Source organism: Canis lupus, chromosome 3 (genome assembly GCF_011100685.1).
Source record: "Canis lupus familiaris isolate Mischka breed German Shepherd chromosome 3, alternate assembly UU_Cfam_GSD_1.0, whole genome shotgun sequence".
Classification (NCBI taxonomy): Eukaryota; Metazoa; Chordata; class Mammalia; order Carnivora; family Canidae; genus Canis; species Canis lupus.
This window is the reverse complement of record NC_049224.1, coordinates 27536312-27553941: the sequence shown is the minus strand read 5'-3', so window position 1 is coordinate 27553941 and position 17630 is coordinate 27536312. Positions and strand designations below refer to the sequence as shown.

General features: G+C 35.4%; 1 protein-coding gene across 4 annotated transcripts in view; it reads right to left on the bottom strand.

Annotated features, from left to right (window-relative positions):
- Positions 1-17630, bottom strand: part of HOMER1 (homer scaffold protein 1) — a 130970-nt gene that overhangs the window by 88864 nt on the left and 24476 nt on the right. Inside the window, exon 1 of one of the 4 annotated variants that reach the window (XM_038532469.1) lies at positions 9852-9970. The exons of the other annotated variants lie outside the window; for them this stretch is intronic. Within the exon in view, the coding sequence (XP_038388397.1) occupies positions 9852-9955 (104 nt within the window). The 5' untranslated portion in view covers positions 9956-9970. Of the gene's footprint in view, positions 1-9851; positions 9971-17630 lie in introns of those variants that run through there. 4 annotated transcript variants of the gene reach the window in all.

Sequence of the window (17630 nt, the reverse complement as noted above, 5' to 3'; positions counted from 1 at the left end):
TACTAATAGCCACCCAACACATAGTTGCACTACAACAACTCCATCTAGTGATGAACCAGAAACATAGCAGGCATATGTTTTTTAGAACTTCAATAGTAAGAACTGAAAATATACACTAGGGAAATCTAAAGCGAATAGCCTCTTATTAAGAATTTAATTCTGGTTAAAACAGGTGGTGCATTCCTAAAAATCTAAAATAATTTTCTAGTAGACATCCAATTCCTAAAAACTTTTCAAATGCATTAAATGTTAGAAGACCACTTGAATTCTAACACCAATATTTCAAGGAACAGTATTACTCTTTGGTACTTTTCTCCTGTATACCTACTACAAACTAATCAAGTGGATACTCAATTCATACAATATCTGAAATGGATATTTTAAAAAATAAATTCAAAAAAAATTAAAAAATAAAATAAAATAAAATAAAATAAAATAAAATAAAATAAAATAAAAAATAAATTCAGGACTGAAGAGAAAGATTTGAAGGTACTGTGGCAAAATGTTAATGTCTGCTATATTTGAATAGTGGTTGCATAAATATTACATTATTCCATGTATTATTGTGAATAGTATTTTAAATTGCTCAAAGCAAACCATTAAACCACACATTTCTCTAGAATTTTTACTGATGCTGTGAAATTTGAATCATCAGCCATGTTTTATACATATGTATATCATTTATTTTAACTGCTATGCAGTATAGTTTATGCTATCACTAGAGCTGCACTGTCCAATATGGTAGCTACTAGTCACATGACTACCGATTATCTGAAATACAGCTAATGCAATTGAGAAAGTGAATCAGCTTAGATTTTTGATACCCAAGTCAGTTATTTAAATACATTTAAGCATGTATGGAACAACTTGGTTACATGAATCTACTATTTCAACTGTACTTTTGATGAAATTTAAATTCAGATCAAGTATTTCTGATAAACTTTAGCATCGAAATGGAGATATGCTCTCAGTGCAAAATACATAAGGGATTTCAAAGACTTAGTATGAAAAAAGAATGTAAAATAGTCCAATGATTTTTATATTAATCACGTTTAAAAGATAAATATTTTGGTATAATGTGCCAAAATGTATTAAAATTGATATTACCTTTTTAAAACTTTAAATTTATTTATGTATTTATTTTTAAAGATTTAATTTATTTATTTGAGAGAAAGCAATGGAGAGAGCATGGGGGTAGAGTCCAGAAGAGGAGGCAGGCTCCCCACTGAGCATAGAGACAATATGCAGGGCTCCATCCCAGGATCCTGGGATCATGAACTGAGCTGAAGGCAGACGCTTAACCAACTAAGCCACCCAGGCACTCCAGGAGTAAATTTTAAATTGCACATGATGTTCACATTGTATTTCAACTGGAAAATATTGGACTATTTTATGTAGCTATTTCCTTACTGATAGACATACATAGGTTCTAATTTTCATACTATTACAAAGAATGCCCCTGTGTGTTTACTTGTTCACACATGCAAGAAGATACACTAGAAGAATTCCTGGTCATAGAGTATGCGCCATAGCATATTTCCAAATTGTTCTTCACAGCACATGACCAATTTATATTCTAATAGTCTTAGATTATTTCCTCCCAACACTTGATAATGTCCAAGTGACAGCTTTAATTTCTGCCAACTTGATGGGCATGAAATGGTATTTCATTGTTGCTTTCATTTGCATAACCCTGATTACTAGTGAGGCTGAGGAATGCTTCATATATTTCTGGCCCATTTGAGCCCAGTAGATTTCTACACTTATTTCTGAGCTTGTTTAAAACCTAATTTTAGCTTCAGAGAGTGAAGAGACCAGAATCCAAAATTCAGCACTCAAACCATATGCAAAGAGAAATCTCATAATTCTAACCACATATGCACACTTAATTAAGGTCAACACCCACTAAAGTACAGAAAAGCAGAGTTGCTTATTTTTCTAAATGTGATGACATTTAATGTTTGAAAATCAATAGAGTATAGAAACGGCATATATATTCTGCTCTTTTTCAAAGGTAAATTACAGTTCCTTGGTATTAAATTTAGTTTTAATTTTTATATGCCAAATTGTTTCTCACCTTCCTTAAAATTTTTCCTTTGTGGAGGGGTGAACAGAGGAGTAGTAAATGCTTTTTAGTCAAACTTTTAACTTAGAGTCTTTAAAAATTTTCCTGGCTTAGCATCAAAAAATATTTTTTAAACAAAATATTTAATGTCAGGCAGCCCGGGTGGCTCAGCAGTTTAGCGCTGCCTTCAGCCCAGGGCGTGATCCTGGAGACCTGGGATAGAGACCCACATCAGTCTCCCTGCATGGAGCCTGCTTCTCCCTCTGCCTGTGTCTTTGCCTCTCTTTCTCTCTGTGTCTCTTATGAATAAATAAATAAAATCTTAAAAAAAAATTTAATGTTAAACTACAAGTCAAAAGTAACAACAAGGTTTTATTGTTAAATAGGTTAAACTCCTGGGTGTTTTTCAAATAGTAAACACCATCACCCCATCCCCACTCTGTTTCTCTATGCAATTTCCATTCCAACATTCCTCAGACTTGAAAGAATCACTCCCATCAAATGGAGTTTTCTCCAGTCACAGCTAATAATTCCACCTGGCTAATTCCTTTCTGAGTGGTCCTCACTTAGGTTAGCTAGAATAGTATCTGGATTTTATATATGGAAGCCACATACTCTTAGTCTCTCAGGACTATTCAACTTTCATACACTAATTTGTTCTACTGAAAAAGAGCTGTATTAAATATAGCTAAATGTGATTCGCATTTCCCACTTTTGTCAGATTTTCAGGTACCAAAAATTATAGACAAAACTTCTGTCAGATGCTATGTCTCAATTGGGGGTTTTGCAAATACAATCCCCATAATGATGTAGGTTTTTTTGTTCAAATGCATTAGATCTATTTCAAAACAGCCATGTTAATAATTCAGTCATTATGGCATTATAGAAGTCCAAACAAGTACATTTTCAGAGTGTGAATAAATTTAGTATTTTTCACTGATGAAAAACCTGATATAGGAATATAATAAGCTAAGTTTGGAGTCTTACCTCCTACTTATAGCCTTTCTGAAGCGAATTTTGGTAGAGCTAAAGGGCAGACTGACGTTCAGGGTATTTGGTAGAGGTAATCACTGTAGATAGAAAAGCACCTAACAAGATACAGTACTCTACAGCTTATAGCAGTGTTTTTTTAAACACTGCATCACAACCCAGAGGATCATGATCAACTAAAGGTTAACAGTGGACATTTTAAAAAAGAACAAGGATGTAAAGTGTCAGAGTGCATCTCACTTGGATACAGTAGAAGCATTATTCATAAAACTTTTGGCTACTTATTTACCAATGCTGGTTGCAACGTAAGATGCCTTTTGTTTTTTACTGTGGATCATAGTCAAACAGTTTATAAACCTGGGCATACAAAATGCTTTTGTTTAAAGTTTGTGAAAACTCTGAGAAGCTGGCACACAATACCCATTTCATAGTACAAAAACATGTCCTAAGTGACTCACCCCAAGTAACACAATCAGCAAATGATACGAATAAGCATTTTTTAAATGCAAATGGAAATAAAATTCAACCTCACTAGAAATCAAAGAACTGCAAATTAAAACCATGAGTTATTTTTTCACCTGTCAAAACAGGAATTTTTTTTTTTTTAATGAAAGATTTCAATGTTAGTGAGAGTTTAAGAAAACTTGACACTTTCAGAAACAGCTGGTGGGAGTATAAATTAGTAAACCCTTTCTGAAAAACACTTTGACAATGCATATCAAAAGCCTTTAAATTTTTGTGCATATCCTTTGACATAGCAATTCCATTCTAGGAATTTACCTTAAGGAAATAATCATGGGTATACGCAGAGATTTAGCTAAAGGGCTGTATTACCACATAGTCTGATTACCAAAGGTTATAAATTAAAATGTTCAATAATGTAAGACCAAATAAATTAAGGTGCAGCCAATATAATAAAATTCGATGTAGCCATTAAAAACAAAGTAATTGACTATTCAGTGACATGTCTAATATAGTCAAGGAAAATAGTTTATAAAATAGTGAATCCAGTATAATTTAATTTTTGTTTAAGAGTATCCAGGAAAGGGTGCCTGGGTGGCTCAGTTGGTTAAGCATCTGCCTTCAGCTCCAGTCATGGTCTCAGGGTCCTGGGATGGAGTCCTGCATTGGCTCCCTGCTCAGTAGGGAATCAGCTTCTCCCTATCCCTCTGCTGCTGCCTCTGCTTGTGCTCCCTCATTCTCTGTCAAATAAATAAATGAAATCTTTAAAAAAAAAAAAAAAAAAAAAAAAGGAATATAAAAGGAAAAAAACCCCACAGAGGATATACTTATATTCAGCCTTCATCCTGCTTGTCCTCCTCTCAACACAGAAACCAGTTATCCTTCTAAAAACCTAAGCTAGTGTTAAAATACTCTGGGGGGTAAAAAGGGTGGGAGGGGTGAGGGTATATTAACTAAAGCAAAATGGAGATGGCTACTGAAGCAGGTGGGATGATGATTCAGGAAAGTTTTATTTTCATAATATTTTAAAATAATAAAACCTAAATCAGGTGAGTCATTCCTCAAAACCCTCCAATGGTTTCCCATTTCACTCATGGTAAAAACCAAAGTCCTTAAAATGGTCTAAAGGCCTTCTACCAATGTTTCTCAACCCTGGCTGCGTTAGAAACACCCAGCCTCCAAGGTGATTCTCCTGTGTAGCCAGGAGGAAGAACCACTACAGGATGTGGCCCCTGCCTCTCCAACCTCATTTGCCACTTGTCTTTTATTCCAGCCACACTGGCCTTCCTGGGGTTTCTCAAACATGTCCACCACTGCCTACCACAGGGCCTTTGCCTGAAGGAAGTGATCTTTCCCTCCAAATCTGTCTAGTATTTTTCTTTGCCTCTTCCAGCTGTTTGCTCAAACATTATGTTCTCAGTGAGGCCATTCTGATTCCTCTATGAAAAACTGCAGCTCCTTTCCCTATTCCCCCGACCCCTTCTTTTGACTTCCCCCCCTGACATATCACCATGTGACATCCAATGTGTTTTCTTATTTACTGTCCCTCTCCTGCGGCAAGAATGTTATCTCCTCAAGGGCAAGAATTATGTCTTTTTAGATTATTGCTATGTCCCCAGCAACCCAAATACCTGGCACACATTAGGCACCTAAGAATGAATGAATGAGTGAATGAATGAAAGAATGTATACTAAAACACACAGAGTTCTTGATTATGGGATTTATAAGCAACTTTTTAATCTTAATTTTTCAATATGTGAACATGCACTGTACTTGTAATAAGAAAAAAAGTTTAAGCAAACAATTGTAATGCAATGAATGTATCTGCTTGCTTTAAAAAATGTAAGTAGTAGAATATTATCTTGGTGATTACACAGATAAATACATATGTAAACATTCAATGAACTGTATGTTTGCACCCTTTACTAAATATAGGCCTTAAGTTAAAAAAAAAAAAAAAACGTAAATGACAGTTAAAAATATAGCCCTATTGATAACGGATTCATCCAGCAAATAATAGATTTGGGAATACTCTTGCCCATAGAATACTTCCTACAAATCAGCCACAAATCCCCACTGATGCAAGTTTCTCCATCAACTAGGTCTGCTCAAAATTCTCTTATGATGTGTAATGATATCTAGAATTATCTTACACAACAAATAACAAATAATATAACTTCCTGTGTCACTCTGAACCAGCAAGCTTGTCCTACAAAATCACGTAAGATACCAATTCTAAGAAAGCCACTCATCTCAAACTGGAAAAGTTTCCTAACTGGTTCTCCCAGCCAACATAGAAGAGAATATCATGATCAATTAACTAAATACAAATAGTAGCTGAACCAATGGACAAACAGAAAAAGTACCAATTCTACTGAAGCCTTCATGTCTGGCAGACATTTCACAATTTTTAAGTGGATGATACCAGGAATCTAATTAAGGTTGCCTCGTGCAACTATTTGGAACCAGTTCTCAGTTATTCCATAAAAGCCATACTCTAGAGTGAGCAAAGTAGAATACCTAGTGTTAAATCTCTCCCAGTCAGAAAGAGCCTCTCACCATGTGAGAAAGAGCTCCGGAGTCTCAACTGAATGCTCTTTTGAGACATTTGAGAAAAACAAGTAGCCTTATTTCTCAAGAAAAGGGAGAGAAGTGGTATTAACAAGAGTACTACAAACAGCAACGTGAGCACAGCAAGTCTCCCCACAACATTTTACATCATGGTAATAAAAATCACATCAGAAATAAATATGGTTAGACTATGGAAAAGAATGAAAAGTTCACATGAATTTATAAGCTAAGTCATACCACAAAAGAGATACCTTCCTATCCTTAGTATCCTAAATGATACTCTTTTCTACTATTAAGGTACTTTGGCAGAAATATCAAAAGTATTTGCTTAAGGAACCTGTTAACTATTCTAAATTCTATAAGATTAAACCCCATTAGTAACACAGCCAGAAGGCAAATTTCTTCTCATCTTAAAAGCCTACACTGAATTAAGATTTAAAGTCCTTCCTTGGGCAGCCAGGGTGGGTCAGCGGTTTAGTGCTGCCTTCAGCCAAGGGTGTGATCCTCGAGTCCCGGGATCGAGTCCCACGTCAGCCTTCCTGTGTGGAGCCTGCTTCTCCCTCTGCCTGTGTCTCTGCCTCTCTCTGTGTCTCTATGAATAAATAAAATGTTAAAAAAATAAATAAATAAAGTCCTTCCTTGAGGGGCACCTGAGTGGCTCAGTCAGATAAGTGGCCAACACTTGGCTTCAGCTCAGGCCATGATCTCACGGTTGTAGGATCTCTGCGCTCAGTATGCAGTCTGGTTTGGATTCTCTCTCCCTCTCCCTCCAGCGTCCAGCTCCTGAGTGCTCTCTTTCTCTCAAATAAATAAATAAAACTTTAAAAAAAAAAAAGTAGTTCTTCCTTAGATCTCTTAACAGATTGATAAAAGAAACTCCCATTGAATCCTGATGTTACTCAGTATCTCCTATGACCATGCAAGGGAAAAATTCATCTATGGCTGTTATATCCAAGTAAGACTACAATGCAACACACTTCTCGGCTCATTTGCCAAGAAACTCAGCCATGTTCTGTTTTTTACTCAGTAATGATATCATCTATCTATTCATCTGCTTCTTTTCAACACTATTTTCAACTGTCCTGCTTTACCATTTTCTTGATTTTTTGATAATAAGTGGAAATTCTCTGTATAAATCGAAAGCTTACAGATTTAATATCATAAAAACTGAGTAGCTTAAAAACTAGCTTTTGAATTTTAAAAAGTCAGTGACAAAAAAGTTGACAGTTTTTAACCTTTTGCACTTGGTATGATGTGAACTCTCAACAATTTCTCTTGTATCAATTAATGAGCACACAAATTACGGCTTCCATCATTTATGCCGAAGGAGGAAAGCCATAGATTGGATAATTCAAAATGAGAAATTCAGATATGCCACTCAAACCTGAAAGCAAAAGCTTAAACTTATAAATGCGTATATGGCAAATTCTTTGGTTATAGTTAACATTTTTGAAGGCTAAACATAGGGTCAGACACTGTTGTAACTGCTATCCCTGTGTTACTGAATCCTCTCAGCCTTTATGAGGTACTATTATTCCTCTCTTGAAGATGAGGAACCTAAGGTATATGGAGTGGTATTTGCTCAAGATAACACTTGGTAGAGCTGGCACACAAATATAATTTAGCTCTGGAGTGCCCAACTTTACCCTATAGTGACTCCTTGGATGGGAAAATAATTCTTTTGTCATGAGTTCACGCTGTAACCAAATGTTTGCATGGCCCTTCCCTCTAATTTTGTTGACAGAAGTGGGATAGTATGCTACACAACTATGGTTACTGTGCATGTTAAGCACTGTTGGGAGTATTTGTTTTCATGGAATGTATGTATGTTCACTGGTATCATTTATGTTTTACTTGTATTTTGAAAGCAATTTGTACTTTAAGACTTCATTGGAATGACAGTGTAGTTTGGAAGGATTCAATAACTTATTTTTAGTCATCTCAATTATCATAGTTCTTGAGCTTTCCTTCTGCAAGGAAACATAACTCTCTAATCTGTATTTTGACAGAATGGTTCCACCTCTGTAACAGATCACAGTAACAATAACAACAACAACAACAATAATAATGTTAGCCTGTGTGAGGGGAAAGCACTGGTCTTTGAGACTAGAAGTTATGAACTCCAAATTATCTCCTATCTGTTTCAGACACTGGCTAAATTTCATCACATATGGTATTTCTGAAAAGGATTACATGATAGGAAGAAAATGTATATTTTAACAAACTAGGAGCTGTACATGTGCAAAAATACTTTCTACTTTCTTCCCATTGTTTTCCCTATCTTGGTTTCTTTTTTGTGGCAAAAACATCTACTAAAGATTTAATCCTTCTAGCATTTCACTGAATATTTCACCTTGGGTAAAGGTGTTGTTCCAGGGAAATGTTCCCTTTCAGTTTTAAAAATTAAGTCCCTAGCTAGTTGTACTGTGGGGAAGTTGTGTATACTTCCAATAAGAGCCATCTGAGCTATTACAGAATTCACACATACATAATCAGAAAGGCTAAATTCCATAAGAACAAGTTCTGCAAAATGGGTTGTAAGAACTACTTTAGAAACCACTTATAAATTCCCTAAAAATGATGTGAATTAAAAAAAAAAAAAGGATTTGAGAGACAGAGCATGAGCAGGGGGACAGGCAGAGGGTGAGAGAAGCGAACTCTCCACTAAGCAGGGAGCCCATGCGATCCCATAACCCTGAGACATCATGACCTGAGCTGAAACCAAGAATCGGAGGCTCAATTGCCACACGTAGGCTCCCCGGTGATGTGACTTTTAAGACAGTTTTTCTTGTGAATCATCACAACTAAATATTTGTTGACATAGGCAGAAAAAACATACTTTACCAGGTAAAATTGAAAATAGTCAACAGAAAAGAGAAGTTAACAGACTTCAGTAAGCCAACAGGCTTTGAAATATAGGATGGCATAAAAACACTAACATTTGAAAAATAGGATTTATTGATATCCCCTTTCAAAGACTGTGGAAGGCTGAATAATGCCCCCAATGATATGGAGGTCCTAACACTAAAATCTGCGAATGTTACTTTATTTTGCAAAAGAACTTCACAGCTATGATTAAGTTAAGGCTCTTCAGATGGAAAGATTCTTCTGGATTATCTGGATGAGCCCTAAATGTAATCACAAGTGTCCTTATAAGAAAGTGGCAGCAGGAGATTTAACTCCAGAAGAAGGTTATGTGACAAAGGGAGGAGAGGGAGAGACTGGAAGATGCATACACTGCTGGTTTTATAGTTGGAGGAAGAGGCCATGAACTGTGAATGCAAGGAGTTTAACTCTAGAGGGTAAAAAAGGGGAGGAAACCATTTTCCCCTAGAGCCTCCTGAAAGACTACAGCCCTGCTGACACCTTGATTTCACCCTCAGTAAAACAGGCTTTGGACTTCTGACATCTAGAATCTTAACAAAATAAATCCATGTTGTTATAAGCCACCAACTTTGTTTTGCTACAGCAGACATAGGAGACTAACATGATAACAGATGACACAGTAGTCCTCCCCTTATCTGCAAGAAGTGTTTCAAGACCCTCACTGGATGCCTGAAACCAAAGATAGTACCAAATCCTATATATTGTTTTTCCGTGTGTGTGTGTGTGTGTATGTGTGTGTGAGTGTGTGTGTGTGTGTGTGTATGTTTAATTTATAACTTAGGCACAGTAAGAGATTAATAATAACTAATAATAAAAGAGAAAATGCTGTAAAAAAGTTTGATGTATGGTCTATCACAAAAAAATATACTGTACTCACCCTTTTTGTAATGATGTGAAATGATAAAATCCTATGTGATGAGATGAAGTGAGGTGAATGTTGTAGGTACTGTGACATAGTGTTAGGCTACTATGGACCTTCATCTCATCACATCTGCTTCAAGACTACAGTTGATTGCTGGTAACTAAAACCACTGAAAGTGAAACCATGGATTAAGGACTATGGTACAAATCTTCATCCGGTTAAAATCTATTAACTCTCCATTTACAGAATTAGTTTATTCTAAATTCTATTAAAAATAAATTTCTGATTTTATTCCTCAAATAATAGGTTGACTCAGTATGGGAAGAATTCCTGAAAAACAGCATAAAATCTTAATAGAAGCAATTTTGAAAATATTAAAGCACTTTTGGGCAATTTGTTTACCAACTGGGTATCTTCAACTGAGTGTAATTTGATAAAAATTAAAGCTCAGGAATAACAAATTATTGCTATGGGAAGAGTTACAGTAATTGCTTAAGAATAACAAGTATAGTTGAGTAGTGACTATTATTCTCCCCATTTCACCAAACTTCAAATCAATGTGTTATCCAGAAGTAGTATTGTTGCAAAAATGAAACAGTTGAAGGATGGGCTGAAGTGAAAACACAACATTTTGTTGAATTCCTATTACATGTAAACACCTTATATTAACATATATATATATATATATGTATACACACATACACACTCATTTTCATCTCAAAACAACATTAAGAGATAAAAAGAGTAAAAAAAAAAAAAAAAAAGACTTATTGGAGGAGGGGGGAGTTTAACACAAAGCTAGGTCACAGCTAGTGCTGGTATTTCTGGGATTCAAATGCAAGACTAAATCCAAAGCCCATGACTTTCACTATTTCCAAAGAAGTGAATGGTGTTTGTAATGAAAACTTAAATTTCCTTTTTCTTTACTTCTGAATAACACAGTAACCAACTCAAAATCTCTTAAGTTATAGACTTTTGTTATGTCATGTTAATACACTATTTTCTACTTCCTCTAAGACAAGCATTATCACCATATGCAATTATCACCATATAAATATTAAAAAAAAATCCTACTTCTTTCATTAGATCCTCTAATGAATATTTTAAAAATACAAAAATTCAGCACCTAATCAACAAATTCTAAATATCTAACACTTAAAAATACTATCAGCGCAAAAATCAATCAACAGAAACAGACACATAAATGGCACCTGAAGTCCTCAAAGATGGGAGGGATGGAAAAAATATTTGACAGCGGACTTCTCATCAGAAACACTATCAACCAGGAGACAGAAAAACATCTTAAAAATAAAGAAAGGAAAAAAAAAAAACCTCATCAAAAATTCTCTACCCAGAAAAATTTCTGCAAAAATGAAAGCAGATTTACAATAATGAAAAAAGCTTGGAACTAGACAGATACGATGTTTACAAAACACTGTGAATGTAACAAATGCTATACACTTTAAAATGGTTTATGGTTACTTCATGCATTGTGAATTTTATCTCAAAAAACATTTTCCTTTTAAAGTGAAGGTGAAATGATTTTCTCAGACACACAAAAGTTGAAAGAATTCATCATCAGTTGACCTGTACTATGAGATGATGATATTAAAGAAGTGTCAGGTAAAAGAAAATGATACATGTACATATTTGGATCTACTTAAAGGAATGAAGAACATCAAAAATGGTAAATATACTATTTTTTCCTTAATTTTAAAATCTCTTTAAAAAACAATTGACTGTTTTAGCAAAAAGTAATCACAATGTATTGTGGGGTTATATGAGAAGTAAAATGTTTATCAATAGCACAAAGGTAGAGGATAATACAATATATACTACTATAGGGTTCTTATTATATGTGAAGTGATGCAATACCATCCAAAGGTCTGTGATAAGTTACACAGCTGACTCTTGAACAACACAGAGGTTAGGGCTGCTGATCTCCTGTGTGGTCAATAATCCATGTATAACTTTTGACTTCCCCAAAAGTTAACCAAATGCTTACTGCTGACCAGAAGCCTTAACAACATAAACAGTTGATTAACACATATTTTGTATGTTATATGTATTACACACTGTATCCTTACGATAAAGCTAGAAACAAGAAAATGTTATCAAAATGTTAAGACACATTTATAGTACTGTAGTGATTGAAAAAAATCTGCATATAAGTAAACCTGTGCAGTTCAAACTGGTGTTGTTCAATGGTCAACTGTATACTATAAACCCTAAACAATCATTAAAGAAAAAAAGACTCAAAATATAGTAAGTCTATAAAATAAATGAAAGGAGCCATAAAAGATACTTAAGTAAGTCTGCTAAAATAAGTCAAAAGAGAGATGAGGGTGGGGAACAAAAAAAGCCAGATGGAACAAACAGAAAACAAGTAAAACGGCAGACTTAAACCCAATCATATCAATTATGATATCAAATGTACATTTTCTAACACCCCAATTAAAAGGCAGAGTTTGGGGTACCTCAGAGACTCAGGTGTCTGCCTTCAACTTGGGTCACAATTCTGGGGTTCTGGGATTGAGCCCCGCATTGGGCTCCCTGCTCCACGGGAAATCTGCTTCTCCCTCTCCCTCTGCCACTCCCCCTACTTGTACTTGGCTCTCTCTCTCAAATAAACAAATAAAATCCTTAAAAAGGAAAATAAAATTAAATAAAAGGCAGAGTTTATCAGATTGGATATTAAGCAAAAGCCAACTGTATACTTACAAAAAATTTTTAAATCATTTAAAATATAGACACATATACATTAAAAGTCAATAGGATAAAAAATATATACTTTGCAAACACTCATCTTAAGTCTACTCCCATCCCCAGATTGCAAGCTCCATGGGGGCAGGAGTCATGTGCATTCTGTTCACTCTTAGGTCTCCAACACCCAACAAGGTGGCATGAAGGAAGTATTTAAGTGAATGAGAAATTCATTCATTAAAGTGAATGAGCCTTTAGAATTTGTAGACACTTTTAACACACATTACTATTCCCAGTCTTACAATATCCGATATATCAACAGCTGTTCTTACTATTATCTGTACCCCACTATCTGTTCTTTTTTCCCCTACCCAACCACCAAGAGGCTGAGAAACCCAGTAACTGATTTGTTAGATAAGTGTCAAAAGTGAAAGAACACTGGTTCTGAGTGAGGGTGTGTGTGGTTAGGTTACCTTGAGTAAAGAACATCTATCTGGCTGCTCTGAGAGTACTGAATATTTCCTAGGCTATCATTCTTCTTTGTCAAACCAGCTAAAAGCCTCTTGCCATGAACTAGAGAAATAAGGGAAGAGAAAACGTACTTATGATTTAGCTATTCAAACTGCTTACTCCATCTATCTCCTCTCCTCCACAAAATTTATACACATACATTTCTCCTCTCCATCCCATCCTCACCCCAGGCTAGGCAGTAGGACATGAAATATGAGAAGTTAAAGGACTGACTCTTGGTGTTTCTGTATCTCTGTTCCCTTCCTTCTGCAAAGTTTGGAATATGCTTTTCCTATTGGAAATGTGATACATGGTGTTAAGATTTTTTCTTAAGATTAATTAATTAATTAATTAATTTATTTATTTGGGGAAGAAAGAGAGCGCACACGTGGGTGCACAGCAAAGGGGGAAGGGAGAGAGGGGGAGAATCTCAAGCAGACTCCTTACTGAGCACAGAGCCCAACTTGTGCTCGATCTCAGGACACTGAGATTAAGATCTAAGCCAGAATTAAGAGTTGGACACTCAATCAACTGAGCCACTCAGATGCCCCAGGATTAAAATTTTTAAGTTACTGATCATACATTTTAATGTTTCAACACGTTTTATGCCTAATACAAGGTATATAACATGCTCTAGCCTTCATGGACTTCAGGAGAGAATTACAAACTATTATCAGTGTTGCCAAAGAAAATAAAGAACTATGAGAAAGAGAGTGCACAAGAGGAACGGAAGAAGATGGAACTAATTTAAATTGGGTAGCTGGTTAAAGAGTAAGAATCAGAGTATAATAGCATTTCAGGCACAGACAACAGCATGTGTATATTAAAACATGTTTTCCAAAGATGGCTACAACAGTAACTCTGTCCTTCTTCTAGGACCCTGTCATCCCCCTATTAGGAGGTGGAGTCTATGTCCATTTTCTTTAAACTTGAATGGACCTTTATGGCTGTCTGGACCAAAATAAAGAGGCAAAAGTGACACTGTGTAAATTCAGAGGCTAAGTTGTAATAGGCCATTCAGCATCAGCCTGGTTCTCTTCGGGCTCTCACTTTTAGAACTTGGTCACCATGCTTTGAGTAAAGCCAATCAGCCTATGGAGAGAAACCAAGGCCCAGTCCTGGCTGAGTTCTGGTGAAAAGCGAACACTACCTCACCAACCATATGAATGACTCTTTAAAAGTAGATATTACAGCCTCTAGTTAAACCATCCCAGCCAAGAACCAAAGAGAGCAGAGATAAGCCATTCCTACTAAGCCCTATCCCATGTTCCAAATTCATCAACTAATTAAATGACTGCTATTATTTTAAAACACTAAGTTTTAGGCAGTTTGTTATATACCAAGAGACAGAACAACATGCAATATCTTGAGGCTGGCAAGAGCTTGGCAATTCCAAAAATTATAAAGTACAGTGTGGCTTAGACACAGATATTGGAAATGACAGCACCAACACCGGCAGCAACTGACAGCTAACACTCAGTATTTATGTTATACAGGCATTGTTCCAAGTGACTCATATGTATTATTTAATCATTGCAATCCTGTTGGTAGGTATTCTTAAATACTGATTTTATACATGGAAAACTGAAGCACAAAATAGTTGAATGACTTGCCCAAAGTTACACAATCAGGCAGTCGAATGCAAAAGCCTATGCTATGAATAATGCCATACTGATTCTCAAAGGACAGAATGGCATAAAATGAGGTATAGAAAGGATAGGTATTAGTCTTTGAGTAATGGGACACTATGGGTAGTATGTGATCCGATTTATATTTAAAAGATCATCATGAAAAAAAATAAAAATAAAAATAAATAAATAAAAGATCATTGTGGCTGTATGTGAAGAATGGATTAGAAGAAAGGCAACAACGTTTGACAAGGTACTCCTTGAGAACAAAATTAGGAAGAATTAAAATATAATGATTTCATGGAAAGAATATAATGGATAGATCAAGCTGATTAACTGATTAACTGATTAACACTGATCAATTTTAACATACAAAAAAAGAAATGCCAAGAAATTCTTATGTGCCTTCTGTCATAATACAACACACTGGAAGAATATCACACCACTTATGACATATTCTTGGGGGCAGGGGATTGAATTCAAACCTAAATTCAGTCAAGCCTAGATTTAGCTACAAGTTTACCAGAAATAAGAGAACAGAGGAACATGTTAAATGACACGGTGAAAATACAGCCTGCCAAATTCAGAATGTGGAAAATTTCTAGATGACAAATTCCATAAACAACAAAAAAGGGACGGCTGGCTGTTACAGATTGAAAGACTCACGAAATCTATTAATCAAATCTAATTGTATAGGTAAAATTGTATGAGGTCTAGACTTTAAAATAATATGAAGAGGGACAGGCAATACAGATGAAACAATATACACCTTAGGTATGTTAACTCTTGAAGCATGGTGACAAAGATGCATAGGGGTTAATCATACAATTCTCTTTAGATTTTTATGTGCTTAGAACTTTCCATAACACAGAGTTTAGATTCAAAAAATTTAGTAGGAGTCTATCTAAGCTCCTCAAATCCAACCAAGATGAGGCTGTAAACTCAGGCAGGAATGATCAGGCTAATGAGTAAGCATAAAACCTCCTCAAGGGTTTCACTTTCTTCAAGAAGGTGTAACAGGAAAGCAGATAACTATGGAAGTTAGAAAAAGGGATTTCTGAGAGGTGATGGGGCAGTGCCTCTAGCACTCTCCAGGGCCCTGATGTACCTGGTTGGCAAGTGGGGATCAATGCACAAAGCGCAGCACTGGACATGTAACAAAGTACAACCTTCAATCAACCTTCTGATTACAATAGCTTCCACGGTGGCATTTTTTTCTATGGGAGAAGATGCATTTTTAATGACTTCTTGATAAATCATTAATTAGTCCAGTTTATATATCAGTCTCTTCTGTTTCCATAGGGTAAAATTAGTCCACAGTGCCCCAAATCAAACATCCTAAATAGTGAACTTAAAAGACCAGACAACATGATCTAATGACCACACCAAAATATTGTGAACTTTTCACCATGAGCCTCTCTCTATGTTGTTATACATGTCCTTCACAAAGAGATGTTTTATCTTTGCTGGTTTTTTACTTAGCATTTCATATATTAAACTGAGTTATTTAACAATATCTGATTTTAAGATTCCCATAACTGATGAACAGTATTTATTTTAAAAAGGCCCAATCAGGGCAGCCCGGTGGCTCAGCGGTTTAGCGCCACCTTCAGTCCAGGGTGTGATCCTGGAGACCAAGGATCGAGTCCCACGTCGGGCTCCCTGCATGGAGCCTGCTTCTGCCTGTGTCTCTGCCTCCCTCTCTCTCTCTCTCTCTGTGTGTGTGTGTGTATTCTCGTGAAAAAAAAAATAAATAAAATCTTTAAAAATAAATAAAATAAAATTAAATAAAATAAAATAAAATAAAATAGCCCAATCAGGTATTTAAATACTTTTCTGTGGACTTAATAAGATGATCAATAAGATGGTTTAAGTACAGAGTTTTTTTTAAAAAAGTATTTAAATTTGATTTATTTAATTGTATCTTATAAAATTTAATACAGTAAAATTAGAATGATTATTCCTATCACATATATATTATTCAAACTTCTTTACTAGGAAGTAATATTTTCATGATTCCATCAAGGCCCCCTAAATCAGCAATAGTATTTCAAAACAATCAGTGACATTAGAACATTAAACAGGTAAGTTCTTTGGACATAAAATAGTGGGGGAGGGAGGATTTTAATGGGTATTTGATTAGAAGAGGATGGATAAATCCCTAATCTTATTTTTGGCCTTCAATAGTACCAAAGTTTAAAGTTTTCTTCATGTTCCCTATTTAGATGTTTTTAAAAAATTCAGTTGAGTACCAGAAACTTAACTGGGTAAAAGTCATAGTAATCACAGTGGTGACAGTAGTTACTACGTGCCACACTGTTTTAACAACCTTCCTTGTATTTTATCCTCTAATCTTCACAATTGCAACCTCCATTTTACAGATGAGGAAACTGAGACATATAAAACTTAAGTAACCTGTCCAACAATAACAGCTAAAGAGAATCAAAAATTTAAATTCAGCCACTAGCTGGCTCAAAAGACCTTGATTGCTAAACCAACCTATATTTTGCTATACTGTGCCATGCTAGGCTTTACCACAGCTATAGCATCTGCAGCCAAAAATCTCTCTCTTGAGGTTTAAACCAAAACAAAAAAACTTTTAAAAATGCTACAAGTGCCATCCATTTAGAGTTTGATGATATAATTACATTTTATACAATAAAGGATAAAGTAAAATTTATTTCTTAATTACTGCTCAACTCACTAGTTAAGACATATTCCTTCAGCATGGAAGTCTCTATTTAAAAAAAAAAAAAAAAATGCTATCCAGGGCACCTGGGTAGCTCAATGGTTGAGCATCTGCCTTGGCTCAGATCCTGGGATTCCCGGGATCAAGTCCCACACTGGGCTCCCTGCAGGGAGCCTGCTTCTCCCTCTGCCTGTATCCCTGCCTCTCTCCCTATCTCTCATAAATAAATAAAATCTAAAAAATAAAAGTAAAATAATATGCTAT